The sequence below is a fragment of the Haliotis rufescens genome, unplaced genomic scaffold (genome assembly GCF_023055435.1).
Source record: "Haliotis rufescens isolate VD_foot unplaced genomic scaffold, xgHalRufe1.0.p SCAF_11, whole genome shotgun sequence".
In the NCBI taxonomy this organism is placed as follows: domain Eukaryota; kingdom Metazoa; phylum Mollusca; class Gastropoda; order Lepetellida; family Haliotidae; genus Haliotis; species Haliotis rufescens.
Genome location: NW_025963791.1, coordinates 42,750,564 through 42,767,023, shown reverse-complemented (window position 1 = coordinate 42,767,023; position 16,460 = coordinate 42,750,564). Strand labels below are relative to the sequence as shown.

The 16,460-nt window shown below is 44.5% G+C and overlaps 1 protein-coding gene across 1 annotated transcript in view; it reads left to right on the top strand.

The window, feature by feature from the left end:
* Window positions 1-16,460, top strand: part of LOC124123242 (disks large homolog 5-like) — a 52,505-nt gene that overhangs the window by 18,632 nt on the left and 17,413 nt on the right. Inside the window, exons 6-18 of the mRNA XM_048392789.1 lie at window positions 1,630-1,757; window positions 2,704-2,806; window positions 3,458-3,530; window positions 4,150-4,256; window positions 4,767-5,965; window positions 7,316-7,499; window positions 8,253-8,364; window positions 9,226-9,304; window positions 9,644-9,806; window positions 10,842-10,944; window positions 11,791-11,926; window positions 12,557-12,728; window positions 14,337-14,439. Coding sequence (XP_048248746.1) covers window positions 1,630-1,757; window positions 2,704-2,806; window positions 3,458-3,530; window positions 4,150-4,256; window positions 4,767-5,965; window positions 7,316-7,499; window positions 8,253-8,364; window positions 9,226-9,304; window positions 9,644-9,806; window positions 10,842-10,944; window positions 11,791-11,926; window positions 12,557-12,728; window positions 14,337-14,439 — 2,662 coding nt within the window. The remainder of the gene's footprint in view (window positions 1-1,629; window positions 1,758-2,703; window positions 2,807-3,457; window positions 3,531-4,149; window positions 4,257-4,766; window positions 5,966-7,315; window positions 7,500-8,252; window positions 8,365-9,225; window positions 9,305-9,643; window positions 9,807-10,841; window positions 10,945-11,790; window positions 11,927-12,556; window positions 12,729-14,336; window positions 14,440-16,460) is intronic.

Genomic DNA, 16,460 nt, shown 5'->3' with positions numbered 1-16,460 from the left:
ATCACTGGATTGTCTGGTCCAGACTCGATTATTTACAGACCGCCGTCATATAGCTGGAATATTGCTGAGTGCGGCGTTAAACAACAAACCAACCAACTGTAATACACATATCCACGTCACTGTCATACACATATTGACATGTCACTGTCATACACATATTCACGTCACTGTCATACACATATTCACGTCACTGTCATACACATATACACATGTTGTCACTGTCATACACATATTCACATGTTACATCCATACACATATTCGTATGTTACAGCCATACACATATTCGCATGTTACAGTCATACACATATTCACACGTTGTTACTGTCATACACATTTACACATTACAGTCTTACTCATATTCACCTCGGCCGTACGCCTGTTCAAAAATAGTTACACACACTGTTACAGTCACACAAAGTTTACATGCAGTCTTTGCAACAACAACAATGTGCTACTTGCCAGAGAGACCAATATCTCTTCACTAGCACTGATATCAAGGAATGTCCAAAATATTGAATAAAACAATGAAAACTCAGCCCATTTATATACCCCAAACTTTGTATAAATAACACAAACTACTGTTCCATTATATTTCACATGTGCAGGTTGCACAATGAACTGCAAACAATGCTTACATTCAGATATGGTACAATATAATATAAGGTGTACTCTTGTTGTGAGAGTATCCCACTACACCTCTTCACTGTCCAAACTGACTTGTCTCACTCACTCTCAGAAACTCCCATGTCCCAATTGTTAACAAGGTCGTCACGGAAAGCACGTGCTTACTGCGAGGCAGGGTGTGTTTGGTATGATGATGGGAACGTGTGTTTCTGTAAAGTAGGGTGTTTTTTTACAAAACTCTCCCGATCAAGCACTGTAGCACAGGACAGGTCACTTACACAATTTGTGCTGGGTACTACTTTTCTACACAAAAACTAAATGTTTCCAAATGTAATTGATTCACACGATTAGATTCATACTCTTTAATTTGAACAGAAAAGTTATTACACATATATTCAAGTGGTGACTGGAAAACCCAGTTCTTGATCTGGCCATGGATACTCCATGAAGGAAGCAACATGGCCCATGTGGATGTCGCAGAACAAAGGAGAAAAATCTGGGCAGCCACATCTACCCGTAGACTGAACTATGTTTTAGAGGACCTATGAGACAGGGGTGAAACGATACATTGGTGGACGGGTGCATCAGGAGTTTCCATGTGACAATGCGATTCACGATACCTTCTTTTTTTTTTATCGATACAAGACGATACACTTGCTGACATAAATCACTTACTACTTGTTAAATGATCGCAGACGTTTTTGTGAGTCAGATTTCGCAATATGTGTTGTAATAAGCGTTTCAAGTTCACTACTAAAAATAGCTGCTATGAACATGTGTCTACAGCTAGGTTTTCCTTTTGAAATTGCTCTGAAATATTTATTGTCAAGAAGTTTCCATCCAATTTGGCGTAAATATGCGTATCGCAATACGTATTTTATCGTGACCTAGCTGTATCGTTTCACCCTACTATTAAAGGTGTCTGTCAAAATTAAGTGAAGAAATCAATTTAATAAGCACCAAAATTGTTAGATAAACAAAATTTGTTTTCAAAAACTTTCCCAGGAGATGATGAATGGAGACAACCTGGGGTTTGACCTCATCGGGGGCAAGGACGACCCCCAGTTCCAGAACGACCCCTCCCTCTTTGTGTACAACGTGATGAAGGGAGGCGTTGCCGACGGCAAACTCAGGTAGGTGCAACTTGGTGCTTGTTGTGCAGATTCCGGTTTAGGATTGGTCCTCAACAACCTATGCTTGCTGTTCGAGGCGACTTAATCGATCTTCAGGCTCAGTGACTTGGTTGATTAAGTGTAAATGTATTCTGATTGTTGCACATTATATCAATCACTGGGATGACTTGTCCAGATTGATTATTTTACAAGCCACCGTCATATAACAGGAGTATTTATGAGTATGGTGATAAACAAAACAAAATCTGTTTGTGTCAATCCTCCAATAGCATCATTATGACCCTATCCTGTACTTGTAGAACAAGGCAGCCCTGGGAGAGGGGGGGCGGGGATGGGGTAGGTAGATCAGGCAGCTCTGGGGGGATCCTGGGGTAGATTTGGTATCCTGTACCAAATACTCCTTCAAGGCAAATATATTGATAGTTGTGTTTCGAGGCTGCTGTGGTGAGACCAGCATGTAGAACAGAGCTACAGATAAGCAGCGTATTTGCGTAAAATATCCCCCAAAATATTCAAAACACAATTACTTTCAATTAACTTGCATACAGAAATGTATACATTATATGAAAAACTCATATGTATAAAGACAGCTCGCGTAAATACCCAATGAAGCTTTTTCAGCTAATTTCCGAAACACAATTACAAGCTAATTTACTTTCCGAGTCAAGCCTATATATTTAGAACAGTTATATACATCTAAAACATTGTTTCATTTTTTTTAAATCTTAAAATGTTCGCTTATTTTGGGAAAAACCCAATAGAGAGATGAATAGATGGGTGAAAAAATATTGGTTACCCAATGAAAATGTAATAACCCAATTTAAATAGAAACCCTAGAGTAAAAACTCAATTGCTCAAAATGTTATCTGTAGCTCTGAGAACAGCCATCACTGGCAGGTACTATCTGGAACCATGTGTTTTGATAATGAGATTGTTTCTGTTGCAGACTGAATGACATTGTGTTGAAAGTCAATGGTAGAGATGTGACTAGCGTAGAGAAACGACTGGCTTCCCAGGCCATGAGAGAACATTCTGGAACCATCACTTTGGTGAGTTGTTGTACAGTTGTCAATGTGGTCAGATGGTACATTGGTGGAAACGGTGAAGTAATGCTGCAGTGCAGATCACATCGTGTGTTTTCTACTGTAAAGTGTATTGGATTAATGATCCCCTGCCTTGAAGTGGAAGGGGGTTGTTGGAATGGGTGCTGTCCGTCCGTCAATCCGTCCGTACTTCGGTCTGTCATGTTTTGTTTCCGGAGTAGAACTCAAAAACCTTGAGATATGTTTACCAAACTTGGCATTTAGATAGGTCTGGTAAACTGGTGCCTTTTGATAGTTTAGGATTGTTGAAAAAATTATTTTTCCAGTTGCCATGGCAACAACTTTGACGTGGACTGAAAATGGCGGTAATGCTCCTTTCTGGAGCTGTTCTTGAAAATTGTACAATATTTCTCCACCAAACTTGCCACATAGGTAGGTCTAGTGGTAAACTGGTGCCTTTGATAGTTTGGGATGTTTTTAAACTTCATTTTTCGAGTTTCCATAGCAACGACTTTGACTTAGACTGAAAATGGCAGGAGCGCTCGTTTCCGGAGGAGATCTTGAAAACTCTAAAATATTTCTTGCCTTGCACACAACTGGACATGTCATATTAGCTGGCGATATGAGTATTTCATGCTTGTTTGATTTGCATTGCAGGTTGTAAAGCGAAGAAAATGGACCAGTGCCCGGATCTGGCAGCCCCTTCAGCTGCTGTTGTCATGTCACAAAGGTAGGCTCTGGAATCATGTGTGTTCTGTCTTTGTGTCTCTCAGCCAGTGTTTGAAATAAATAAAATTGCTAGGCTGCCATCAGGACCCACAGACTTTAGAGGCTGCAGGTGATGACTAAACTCTGCAGGTCCTCTTTTGAGAAGTGTTGGATTAAATGATGTTAGAAAGAGGCCCAGTGGAGGTTCGGTTACATGACGTTAGAAAGAGGTCCAGTAGAGGTTGGGATATATGATGTTAGAAAGAGGCCCACTAGAGGTTGGGACATATGTCAGAAAGAGGCCCAGTAGAGGTTGGGTTATATGATGTTAGAAAGAGGCCCTGTAGAGGTTGGGTTATATGATGTCAGAAAGAAGCTCAATAGAGGTTGGATTATATGATGTCAGAAAGAGGCTCAATAGTGGTTGAGTTATATGATGTCAGAAAGAGGTTTAATAGAGGTTGGGATATATGATGTTAGAAAGAGGACCACCAACTACTCTGGTTCTGAATTGAGGTCATACGCCTTAAAAAAAGGTCCAAATTTAAGGTTAGTCATAATGTTGACAATGACTATGTATCACTATCACAGTAGACTCTGTCTTCTTGGTAAGATGTTTGACGAGTGTCTGATATTCCCAGATCCTGGTATGCAGATAGAACATGGCTTGTTCATCTCTCGGATGTATCAAGGGGGAATCATCGCCAAGGATGGCATGCTGCCTAGCATCGGGGATCGGATTGTGCAGGTGGGTGGTAGTCACCTTTACCTAGAATCAACTCACGCCACAAACACACTGTTGATAATGGTGAATTAACAAGGATGTATCTAGGCGTGCTCAGAGACTGCAGCAAATATATTTTGAAAAAAGAAAAATCTCAATTTTGAATTAAAAAAAACAACATTTCCCAGTTTGCCTGACAAAGGCACCTGGCTTAAAATCCTGGATAAATCCCTGATGAAGGATATTGGTTAACAGCCACTTTGTTTGATGTAGGTAAAGTTTGTTGGAAATTGTACAATTTGCATAGTATCTCCAGAGATGATTACTAGAAAATTAAAAGTGTTCGAAATGAGGAAATTATGATTAGCAAGTTCTCTCTTGTATTAGTAAAGCTTTGTAATCTGTAAAAATTTCATGTCATTTAGTTCATAAGCTATCTTTATGTAAGACTTCAACACTGACCAAGTGTAACAAATTAAGGATGAATACTCTCAATGATATGGGAAAGGTTTACAGAATCTTGTTGTTTTCCAGGTGAACAGCAAGCCAGTGTCGACAGGAATGTCGGCCCGCGAGGCCATGAAGGTCCTGGAGAAGTCAAATGACCCTGTGCAGCTGCAGGTGCTGAGACAGGTGTCCCCCGTGCACTCCGCGGGGTCCTCCCCCACCCCCACCAGCCAAGCTATCATGTCAACACTTCCGGACCATTCGTATCATTCCAACCAGCGCAGCCAATCGGACACCATCCCACAACATGGCTTCCTCATGGACGACCCAATGACCAGCCACAATTACTCTCACGGAGGGAACAAGACATCACGCAGTCACAGCTCACAGACGGACAGTCTTGACAGTTCTGGTGCGTCACGGAAGAGCCGTGATCGGCAACATGGTGTCAAGGAAGTAATCCGCGGACTGTTCCGCCAGGTTCAGAGATCCAATGAGAGCCAGTTAGATGTGGATGAGAGGGGCAGTCACCCGTATATGTCGAACTGCAATTTAGGAACTCAGGAAAAGATCATTGCTGAATTTGATCCTGTTTCAAATCATAACAAAGATGAGAGAGTGAAAGAAAATTCAAAACCCAAATCACGGAAAACGGAATTTGAAATAGACAGCAATAGCGGGACTTGGCCGAAATCCAGTCACCAGCCTCGACCTGCTTTTCTCCCTGGGAAAAACACAGTTGTAATTCGTCCACACCCAGGGAAGGAAAGACCTCCATTGAGACCAGACTCTTACATCCAGCCTTCATTTTACGATGACAAGAACTCCCCTGGGAGACACTTCAGTCAGAACTCAGATTCCAGTATTCGATACGGACAAGAAGAACCCAGGTCACTGTTCACGCCACCACGGAGGAAATCCCCCGTGTGCCCGCCTATGGCTCCCTATTCCTTCTACAACGGCCAGCCCGAGATAGACAAGGTGTATGTTCATAGTCCTCTCAACAATGCCAACTCAAAGCTGCTCTCCTCTCCCCCACCATCTCACACACACTCCGAGTTTGACTCTGGATCCTCCCAACCAAAGAATGTGTACCCTATAAACAATGGCAAACCCCCTAGTCAGTCTAGCTATCCACAGAGGCGCCAGCCAGGACCAGGGGGGAGCAGCAGACCCACTTCTATAGACTTCCCAATAGGAGACATTCCGTCGGAACGACTCTTTGAAAACAGAATTCCGTCCCCGATAACAAGAGTTCCTCCCAGAAACTCACATCATCCAAACAGGTGAGACATGACAACATTCACGATGTTCAATAACACTGCGGGGGGGGGGGGTTGGTTATATCAGGTGTATTTTTGTAATATATGAACATGAGTGGGTGATATGTGATTGGTTGTTGTGCAATGCCACATTCAGCAATGTGATAGCTGTCTGTAAATAGTCCAGTGATTGGCACCATGAGCATCAATCCATGCGACAAAGTGATGCTCCTGTCTGCAGACCTGTGCTTAGTGATGCTCCTGTCTGCAGATCTGTGCTCAGTGATGCTCCTGTCTACTGACCTATGCTCAGTGATGCTCAATGATGCTCCTGTCTGCTGACCTGTGCTCAGTGATGCTCCTGTCTGCTGACCTGTGCTCATTGATGCTCCTTTCTGCTGACTTGTGCTCAGTGAAGCTCCTGTCTGCTGACCTGTGCTCAGTGATGCTCCTGTCTGCTGACCTATGCTCAGTGATGCTCAATGGTGCTCCTGTCTGCTGACCTATGCTCAGTGATGCTCAATGGTGCTCCTGTCTGCTGACCTGTGCTCAGCAATGCTCCCTGTCTGCTGACCTGTGCTCAGTGAAGCTCCTGTCTGCTGACCTGTGCTCAGTGATGCGCCTGTCTGCAGACCTGTGCTCAGTGATGCTCCTGTCTGCAGACCTGTGCTCAGTGATGCTCCTGTCTGCTGACCTGTGCTCAGTGAAGCTCCTGTCTGCTGACCTGTGCTCAGTGATGCTCCTGTCTGCTGACCTATGCTCAGTGATGCTCAATGGTGCTCCTGTCTGCTGATCTGTGCTCAGCAATGCTCCTGTCTGCTGACCTGTGCTCAGTGATGCTCCTGTCTGCTGACCTGTGCTCAGCAATGCGCCTGTCTGCAGACCTGTGCTCAGTGAAGCTCCTGTCTGCTGACCTGTGCTCAGTGATGCTCCTGTCTGCTTACCTGTGCTCAGTGAAGCTCCTGTCTGCTGACCTGTGCTCAGTGATGCTCCTGTCTGCAGACCTGTGCTCAGTGATGCGCCTGTCTGCAGACCTGTGCTCAGTGATGCTCCTGTCTGCAGACCTGTGCTCAGTGATGCTCCTGTCTGCAGACCTGTGCTCAGTAATGCTCCAGCCTGCTGACCTCTGCTTAGTGATGCTCCTGTCTGCTGACCTGTGGTTGACTGCTACAGACATGTTGAGGTGGATGACATTTGGTATGTTTTTCTGTAGGTTGAGTCCATGTTTGTCTGTGAGCCTCAAATGGACCAGAAATGAGATGATATTGCGGTGTTGCTTATTTTATAAACTTTATTACTCCTCTTGTTTTTTAGCTTTTTTGTTAGTTGCTATAGATGTGAAACTGTTACCCCAGTTACACTGTGTCCTTGCAGCCAACCGCCAGCTCAGCCACCCTATCGGTCGGGGAACCAAGTGTCGGCGTACACGCCTCCCCCGTATCCCCCTGGTTCCTCCCACAGCTCCTACCCAGCCCACTACAGATACACCATGCCTCCTGACTTCCAGCCATTTCACTTCTGCCCGGTGGACTACAGCTCGCCCAGCATTTCACAACAGGTGGGTGGATTACATCCAACTGGGAGCTTCCTGGCTTGTCTAGGCCCCACAGTAGGGCTGGGACGGGTTACTCGGGTACTCGGGTCAGGTGGGTCCTGAGTAGGACCCCGGTACCCACAGGACCACCTGTACCCGTGGTTTGTCACATGATATATTATTCAATGACAGTTAAATTAAAACTTCGTGGTTACTCTACAAATTGCTAATGTTCGCATTTCTTTCTGACCGTGCACACATCTCTCCTGACTTTAATATGTTTGAGTAAATATAAAACTTCAGTATGTATCATGTTTTATGTGTATCTTAAGAGTTTTTGCCATTGCTCCCATAAAACAATTCCCAATCAGACAATTTTTACCCCACTCTTGAGACCTACAGTGGGTACCTGGGTAGTTTCTGGTAATAGGGGTTGGGTACCATCCTACATCAGAATGAGATCCTAGTTTACTAATTGTTTGAAAAGCTGTTGACCTTTAACTGAAGGTGAAAGTGAATGATGTTTTATGCCTCCATTTATAATATCACAGCTGCTGAATCCTGTAAATATTAAAACTGTCTGGTGGGGCTGGGAAAGTCCAAATTTACTACCCGGTATCACAAATTGTGATTTCCTATCAGTGATCAGATGTTGGACCTGTTCAATAATGGTTAAAGTGGCCAGGTGTCTCAAACCTCAGCATCTTCCCATGCAGAATTACTGCCCTTTCCATGCCAGGATCCACTGAGACAATGATGTTTCCCTCTTCCATTTAGAGCAACTCAACAATTGACCGCATCACACCAACCTTCAGCGAGGACGTCCCACCGCGCTACTCCCACTATGGCCGCCACACCCACGGCCAGAACCAGGGCTCTGTGGAAATCGGTAAGTTGTCCAGGGCCCCGTTCCACAAAGCGGTCTTAGTGCTACCTTCATCGTAGGTCTTTGATAAAGTATGGGAGTACGTCTTCACAGTATTCACGTCAGTTGTATACACTGAAACCTTATTTGTCTGGACCCTCTTAATCTGGAAATGCTGGGAAAGTAATATTATTCTGTAACAGTTTATTAGGAAAACTGGAAAGTTGTTTGTATGCACTTTTTCTTTGGGGTGGTTTCGTTCTGATTAACAGAGTTTATCTCTGTTCACATAAATGTTCACAGTTTAAGGCACTGCAATTCCCTGTGCAGAGTTGCCTCCCTTGGCACACAAGAATCCTTTGATTGTGAGATTGAATCCCGGCTCGCCCCTTTTATGTTTCTAGTTTTCTCAACAACATACACAGCCTGTGAATTTGTGCTGAAATGAGTTAAATATTTAGTGGTAATATGGCCATAGTTAAAAATGATACAGACATATATACAGCTGATCTTTCTGTGTAATGATTGTGTGTCCTCCCTGTGTTAGAGAGACTGTATTTGAAGTGGTGTGTTACTGATAGTTGTGTGTCCTGCCTGTGTTAGAGAGACTGTATTTGAAGTGGTGTGTTACTGATAGTTGTGTGTCCTGCCTGTGTTAGAGAGACTGTGTTTGAAGTGGTGTGTTACTGATAGTTGTGTGTCCTGCCTCTGTTAGAGAGACTGTGTTTGAAGTGGTGTGTTACTAATAGTTGTGTGTCCTGCCTCTGTTAGAGAATCTGTGTTTGAAGTGGTGTGTTACTAATAGTTGTGTGTCCTGCCTCTGTTAGAGAATCTGTGTTTGAAGTGCTCTGTAACTGATAGTTGTGTGTCCTGTCTGTGTTTCAGTGTCCGGACCAAGCAGTCCAGGGTCGTCTCTACTCAAGTTTGAACCCTGGTTGTCAGAGGAGTTTCCAAGACGCAAAAAGTAAGCAACAAGGATTTTCTTTATTTAAATTGGAAATGTTTACTGTGATTTACTGCCGACTGGGGGCCGAATATCAGGTCTAGATAAATCCCTGCTCAAGCTCTTGTTGTGGGTTTGAATCATGAATTCTGACCTCTTCTGTTGTAACAAATTGGTCGACATCAACGACCTGTCTGACTTTTGGTTTCCCCAAATTTTTGTGATGTGCAGGTCCCATGTTGACTCACTCACAGCTGATCCTGTAGATGGTGATTGTGTGTATTGTGTGTGATAACTTTTAAATGTCTTTGCTTTACACAATGTTTTTGTAGGGTTAACAACATGTTCTTTTGCCTGTAGACCACGGCCTCTAGACATGAGGACAATTACCATTCAGAAGACTGCAGAACAATTTGGCATTCAAATCAATGCGGGTCCGTCTGGTGGAATATTTATTTCCTCCGTGAATGAGAAGAGTCTTGCTGCCCAGGCGGGTCTGGTTCCTGGTGATCAACTCCTAGAGGTGAGTGAGACCGGCACAAACACAGCAGGATCTTCGGAGAACTGGAAGACGTGAAGATCCGTGGTAGAATAGGTCTTCAGCAACCCATGCTTGCCGTAAGAGGCGACTTTGCTTGTCGTAGGAGGCGACTAATGGGATCAGGTGGTCAGGCTTGCATGGATTGTTGCCCATGATATCATTCACTGGATTATTTACAGACCTCCGTCATATAGCTGGAATATTGCTAAGTGCGACGTTAAACAACAAACAAAACAAACAAATGGAAGGTGACAGAGATGTTTTTGAGTCTTAACTGCCTCAGTTCGCTCTCTGAGGAATAGAAATGTCACAAATGTGTTTTCTTTCAAGTGTGCCACAGTTCCTCCTATGGATGTCTAGATGTGTTCGTGGGAGTTATATGTGGCACTCTACTGTTTAGTGAAGTAAGCGCAAGGAGTGTAACAATGTATCACACTATCGATGTATTGCAGTTGTGTGCCCTAAGATTGTACCATTTTGACAGGAATGTAAAAATACCAATAGTATTGTCAATAGTATGTATAACAAAGGATAGTTTTAATAGTTGCAATTTGTTATAAATAAAACATAAATTATGCAAAGTTGAAACCTGCATGTGTTTGTAAGGAAGGATTATGCCAACTTCAGATAAGAGTTACCTCCCTTTGGTTTGAGTAGCTTCCAGGGAGGAAAATGTCCAATTTTGGGATTGTCAGCATTACTTTATTCATTTCTATTACATTCAATAATATCATAATCAAGCCTTTAAGTTGGTTCACTACCATGGCAATACTATTGCAATAGTGAAAACAGCCCCAATTTCCCCCCCCTGGACTTATGTTTATTCTCCTTGTGTCTGTCCAAATTACGAAAGTACATTTATCACTGGCATCACCTGGTGCGAGTCATCCAAAGTTCGTTATATTGAACACGATGTGATGGTTGCCACCCACCTGTAGTTCCCAAAGAAACTGGGGAGATGTAGGGCTGAACTCACTTGTGTGTAGATCTCTGTACTCCTTTGTGCACCATTCTCAGGTTTGCGGTATCAACATGAGAACAGCCTCCTACGCCCACGCTCTGACCGTGCTGAAGCAGTGCGGAGATAACCTCATCATGAGGGTCCAGTACAATCCAGACAGTAAGTTCAGCACTTTTATCTGAAATCATTTAGCTATCCATTCAGGCACCACCAGATTGACTTAAGTTTTTCACCAGGTTCACATGAGTTATCCATACAGCCACCCCCTGATTGACTTCAATTATCCATACAGTTACCAACAGATTGACTTTGGTTATCCATAAGTTACCAACAGATTGACTTTGGTTATCCATACAGTTACCACCAGATTGACTTCAGTTATCCACACAGTTACCACCAGATTGACTTCAGTAATCCATACAGTTATGACCAGATTGACTTCAATTATCCATACAGTTACTACCAGGTTGACTTTGGTTATCCATACAGTTACCACCAGGTTGACTTTGGTTATCCATTCAGTTACTACCAGGTTGACTTTGGTAACCATACAGTTACCACCAGGTTGACTTTGGTTATCCATACAGTTACTACCAGATTGACTTTGGTTATCCATTCGGTTACCACAAGATTGACTTCAGTTAATCATACAGTTACCCTCTGATTGACTTCAATTATCCATACAGTTACCACCAGATTGACTTCAGTTACCCATACAGTTACCACCAGATTGACTTCAATTATCCATACAGTTACCACCAGGTTGACTTCAATTATCCATACAGTTACCACCAGATTGACTTCAATTTTCCATACAGTTACCACCAGGTTGACTTCAATTATCAATACAGTTACCACCAGATTGACTTCAGTTATCCATACAGTTACCACCAGGTTGACTTCAGTTATCCATACAGTTACCGCCAGATAGATACTTGTTTCTCATACTGACATATCTGTGAATTGATATCAACCTGGATAAAGTTGAGTTTATTTTGCCTCCAGAATATCGTGAGCCACATGAGTCGTCCAGCACGGGGTCGATGCCATCAGTTGCCGGGACGATCACCAGCTCTTTAGAGGGAGACAAGTCTCCACTGACCATCACCCACATGTCACCCTCACACGGAAAGACAAGCAGGTACGTCCATGTCACACACCTTCACCTACATTCCAAGACCAGTAACTCTATAGTAGCAATCTCATCAGATCACTATACCTTCCTGCATCAGGATCTTAGGACACCTCCACAGGAGATCGCATAAGTAAATGAACTCTGAACCTACAATCCAAGTGATGGGATTCCTGGCCCATCAGACTTCTAAAATGAATTGGTTTCATAAATTTTGATCTTAGCGAAATAAATCACAGAACACAAATACGCCCTTGATAGTCTTATGGTTATAGATGCCATGGTGATTACAGTAGAATGACAAGGATATATTCTTGTGCAATTTTCCCAATTTCATGTATAATCGTTTTTGAGATGCAGAAATCAGATATGTTTCTCTGAATGCATTGCTCACTTGTACCGGGAATTTAGAAGCTGTGACGCTGATTAGAAAGTTCACCTCACATGACTTTAAATCTTGGTAGAGAGAGGTATGGTATCGGCGTATTAGGTCTGATTTTGATGAGATTGCATAGAAGAATGATACCATATGATGGTAAAATAACATAGGATAGGTATAGAGTTTTTGTGGTGTCAATAAGAAGCGCTGAGATCAAGGAAGCGACATGTTTGTTACTAATGTAGCGCATGAATTTTCAGCTCGGACAACATGTGTGAGCGGCCTCGATACCTCACTCTGAAGAAGAGGAACACCAGTATTGGCTTCAGTATTGTGGGCGGCAACGCTACCGGCATCTTTGTACATGAGCCACCGCAGACCAACACCAACGACGTGAACAACTCACTTCAGCGTGGAGACCAGATCCTCGAGGTACGCATTCTACACAAAGGGTGAAGCATCGGTTGTTTATGAGTTCTGTAATAATAATAACGCTCTAAGTATGCCCCTGAGTGGTGTGGAAACATGCGCAACATAAAGGGCCTATTATAATCATTATTATTAATATCATATCACAAGCTCGATGATGAGCATGGCTACTGAGTACTGTGATGGAATTTACACATGGCTTTGCTTACAGGAAATGAGCATGTTTCTCAGTCAAATTTCCATCTTGGTGTTGTACAAATAAACTACATGCATGTAGATCCCAGTACTGAATGCTTGTATGAGCCAGCTAACATGTGGATCATGTGGCTGTGCAGTGTTACCAGCCCAAGTTTGTGTCCTGCTACCCAGACTGCATGGTTCAGTACTTGTTCTGTTACCCACTTGTTCGTACCAGCCTCGTGGACAGACTGTATACAGACCAAAGAGAGACCACTGATAGACCCTATACAGACCAAGGAGAGACCATGGACAGATCCTGTACAGACCATGTACAGACCCTGTGCAGATCTTGGACAGAGGACAGACCGTAGACTGACTGTGGATAGACCATGGACAGACCGTATACAGACCAAGGAGAGACCATGGACAGATCCTGTACAGACCATGTACAGACCCTGTGCAGACCTTGGACAGACTGTGGACAGAGGACAGACCGTAGACTGGCTGTGGATAGACCATGGACAGACCGTATACAGACCAAGGAGAGACCGTGGACAGATCCTGTACAGACCATGTACAGACCCTGTGCAGACCTTGGACAGACTGTGGACAGAGGACAGACCGTATACAGACCAAGGAGAGACCATGGACAGACAAAGGAGAGACCGTGGACAGACCCTGTAAAGACCATGTACAGACCGTGTACAGACCCTATACAGACAATGTACAGACTGTATGCAAACTGTGGACAGACCGTATACAGAACATGGACAGATCGAGGACAATTAACAGACCGTATACAGACCAAGGAGAGACCGTGGACAGACAAAGGAGAGACCGTGGACAGACCCTGTACAGACCATGTAGAGACCCTGTAAAGACCCTATACAGACAATGTACAGAGTGTATGCATACTGTGGACAGACCGTATACAGAACACGGACAGACCCGAAACAGAACATGGACAGACCCGATACAGAACATGGACAGACCCGATACAGGCCGTATACAGACTCTGTACAGACAGTGGACAGATCCTGTACAGACCCTATACAGACTGTGGACAGACCGAGGACATACAGTGGATAGACTGCACAGCTGTAATAGTGTTCTCATAGCGAGCATCAGTTGTCAGCCTGAAATATTCACTGCTAGTAGCTGAAATATTGCTGAGTCAGGGTTTTACAAGTTTTGCTCTCACATAATTTCCTCAGATGTGAACAAAGTTATGTCTATTTTCACTGAAAAGTACCAACCTTTTTATGACAATTTTGTTGAGTTTTACCTTCTGATTTAAATTTCCTGGCATGAATATGATTCCCACCCCCACATGTGCTGCTGTGCCTAGTGTTGCAGTGAACAGTTTGTACTGCCGCAGTTTATTGGATTTGCATGTCCCTTGAGTGTTGAGCTTTGACCTTCCCATTTCAGTACAATGGCTTGGACTTTCGCGGCATAACAGCAGAGCAGGCCGTCCTCGAGCTGTCTAAACCTTGCTCCACCATGAGAATCAGGGCCCAACTAAACCTCCCTAGTGAGTATACCCAGACACCCATCTTCCTGGTACCTGTTACTAAACAGCCCCTGCAGGCCTTACTGAACACCCTCTCCAGGCCTTACTGAACACCCTCTCCAGGCCTTGCTGAACAACCTCTCCAGGCCTTACTGAACACCCTCTCCAGGCCTTACTGAACACCCTCTCCAGGCCTTACTGAACACCCTCTCCAGGCCTTGCTGAACACCCTCTCCAGGACTTACTGAACACCCTCTCCAGGCCTTACTGAACACCCTCTCCAGGACTTACTGAACACCCTCTCCAGGCCTTACTGAACACCCTCTCCAGGCCTTACTGAACACCCTCTCCAGGCCTTACTGAATACCCTCTCCAGGCCTTACTGAATACCCTCTCCAGGCCTTACTGAATACCCTCTCCAGGCCTTACGGAACACCCTCTCCAGGCCTTACTGAACACCCTCTTCAGGCCTTACTGAACACCCTCTCCAGGCCTTACTGAATACCCTCTCCAGGCCTTACTGATACCCTCTCCAGGCCTTGCTAAACACCCCCAGCAGGCCTTATTGAACACCCCTGCAGGCCTTACTAAACACCCTCTCCAGGCCTTACTGAATACCCTCTCCAGGACTTGCTGAACACCCTCTCCAGGCCTTACTGAACACCCTCTCCAGGCCTTACTGATACCCTCTCCAGGACTTGCTAGGCAGACCTTATTGGACACCCCTGCAGGCCTTACTGAACACCCTCTCCAGGCCTTACTGATACCCTCTCCAGGACTTGCTAATCACCCCTGCAGGCCTTGCTGAAAAAAAAAACTCTTCATGCTTTACTAAACACCCACTGCAGGTCTTACTGGAAAAAAAACCTGCATGACTTACTGGACACCCCCTGCAGGCCTACTGACCCCCACTGCAGGCCTTACTGAACACCCTTTGTAGCCTAACTGGACACCCCCTGCAGGCCTACTGACCCCCCGTGCAGGCCTAACTGAACACGCTTTGCAGGCCTAACTGAACACCCCCTGCAGGCCTAACTGAACACCCTTCTCAGGCCTAACTGGACCCCCCCTGCAGGCCTAACTGAACACCCCCTGCAGGCCTAACTGGACACCCCCTGCAGGCCTCTTGAACATCTCCAGCCTTTACTGAACACCCCTCTCCAGCCCTTTCTCTATATCACGTTGTGTTGTATTCTGCTGTGAGTGTCCCCAGCCCCTGCTGCATGCAGTGTACAGTGACTATTGTGTTGTGCACATTGTTGTACATTGCTCTGTGTGGCCAGGCCCACCTGACTATTGTGTTGTGCACATTGTTGTACATTGCTGTGTGTGGCCAGGCCCACCTGACAATTGCATTGTGCACATTGTTGTACATTGCTGTGTGTGGTCAGGCCCACCTGACTACTGTGTTGTACACATTGTTGTTCATTGCTCTGTGTGGTCAGGCCCACCTGACTATTGTGTTGTACACATTGTTGTACATTGCTCTGTGTGGTCAGGCCCACCTGACTATTGTGTTGTGCACATTGTTGTACATTTTTGTGTGTGGTCAGGCCCACCTGACTTGTGTTGTACACATTGTTGTACATTGCTGTGTGTGGTCAGGCCCACCTGACTTGTGTTGTACACATTGTTGTACATTGCTGTGTGTGGTCAGGCCCACCTGACAACTATGTTGTTCTGCTTTGAGATGCATGGTTTCATTGATGAGAGTTCTGAAGTAGGTTGGATGTTTTCTGTTTGCAGCAAGTTAGATCAGAGGAACCAAGTTCAATGTCCTAGTTACACATGTAGATGTAGGATACCCATGGCACCTTCTCATCTAGATACCGCGTTGTTTTCTATAGTGGGGTCAGTCACAACAGCGATAGAAACTAACACTATCCCACTAGTTCTTATAATGATAACATATAGCAAAACCCCTAAAAAGGGCAAATTTCTACTAGTCCTTAGGATACCATAACTATTGGGCAGTTTGGCAAGGACTACAGGACTAGTGCCAATTTCTAACACTGCACAAGTGAACAAGTTTACTATATCTC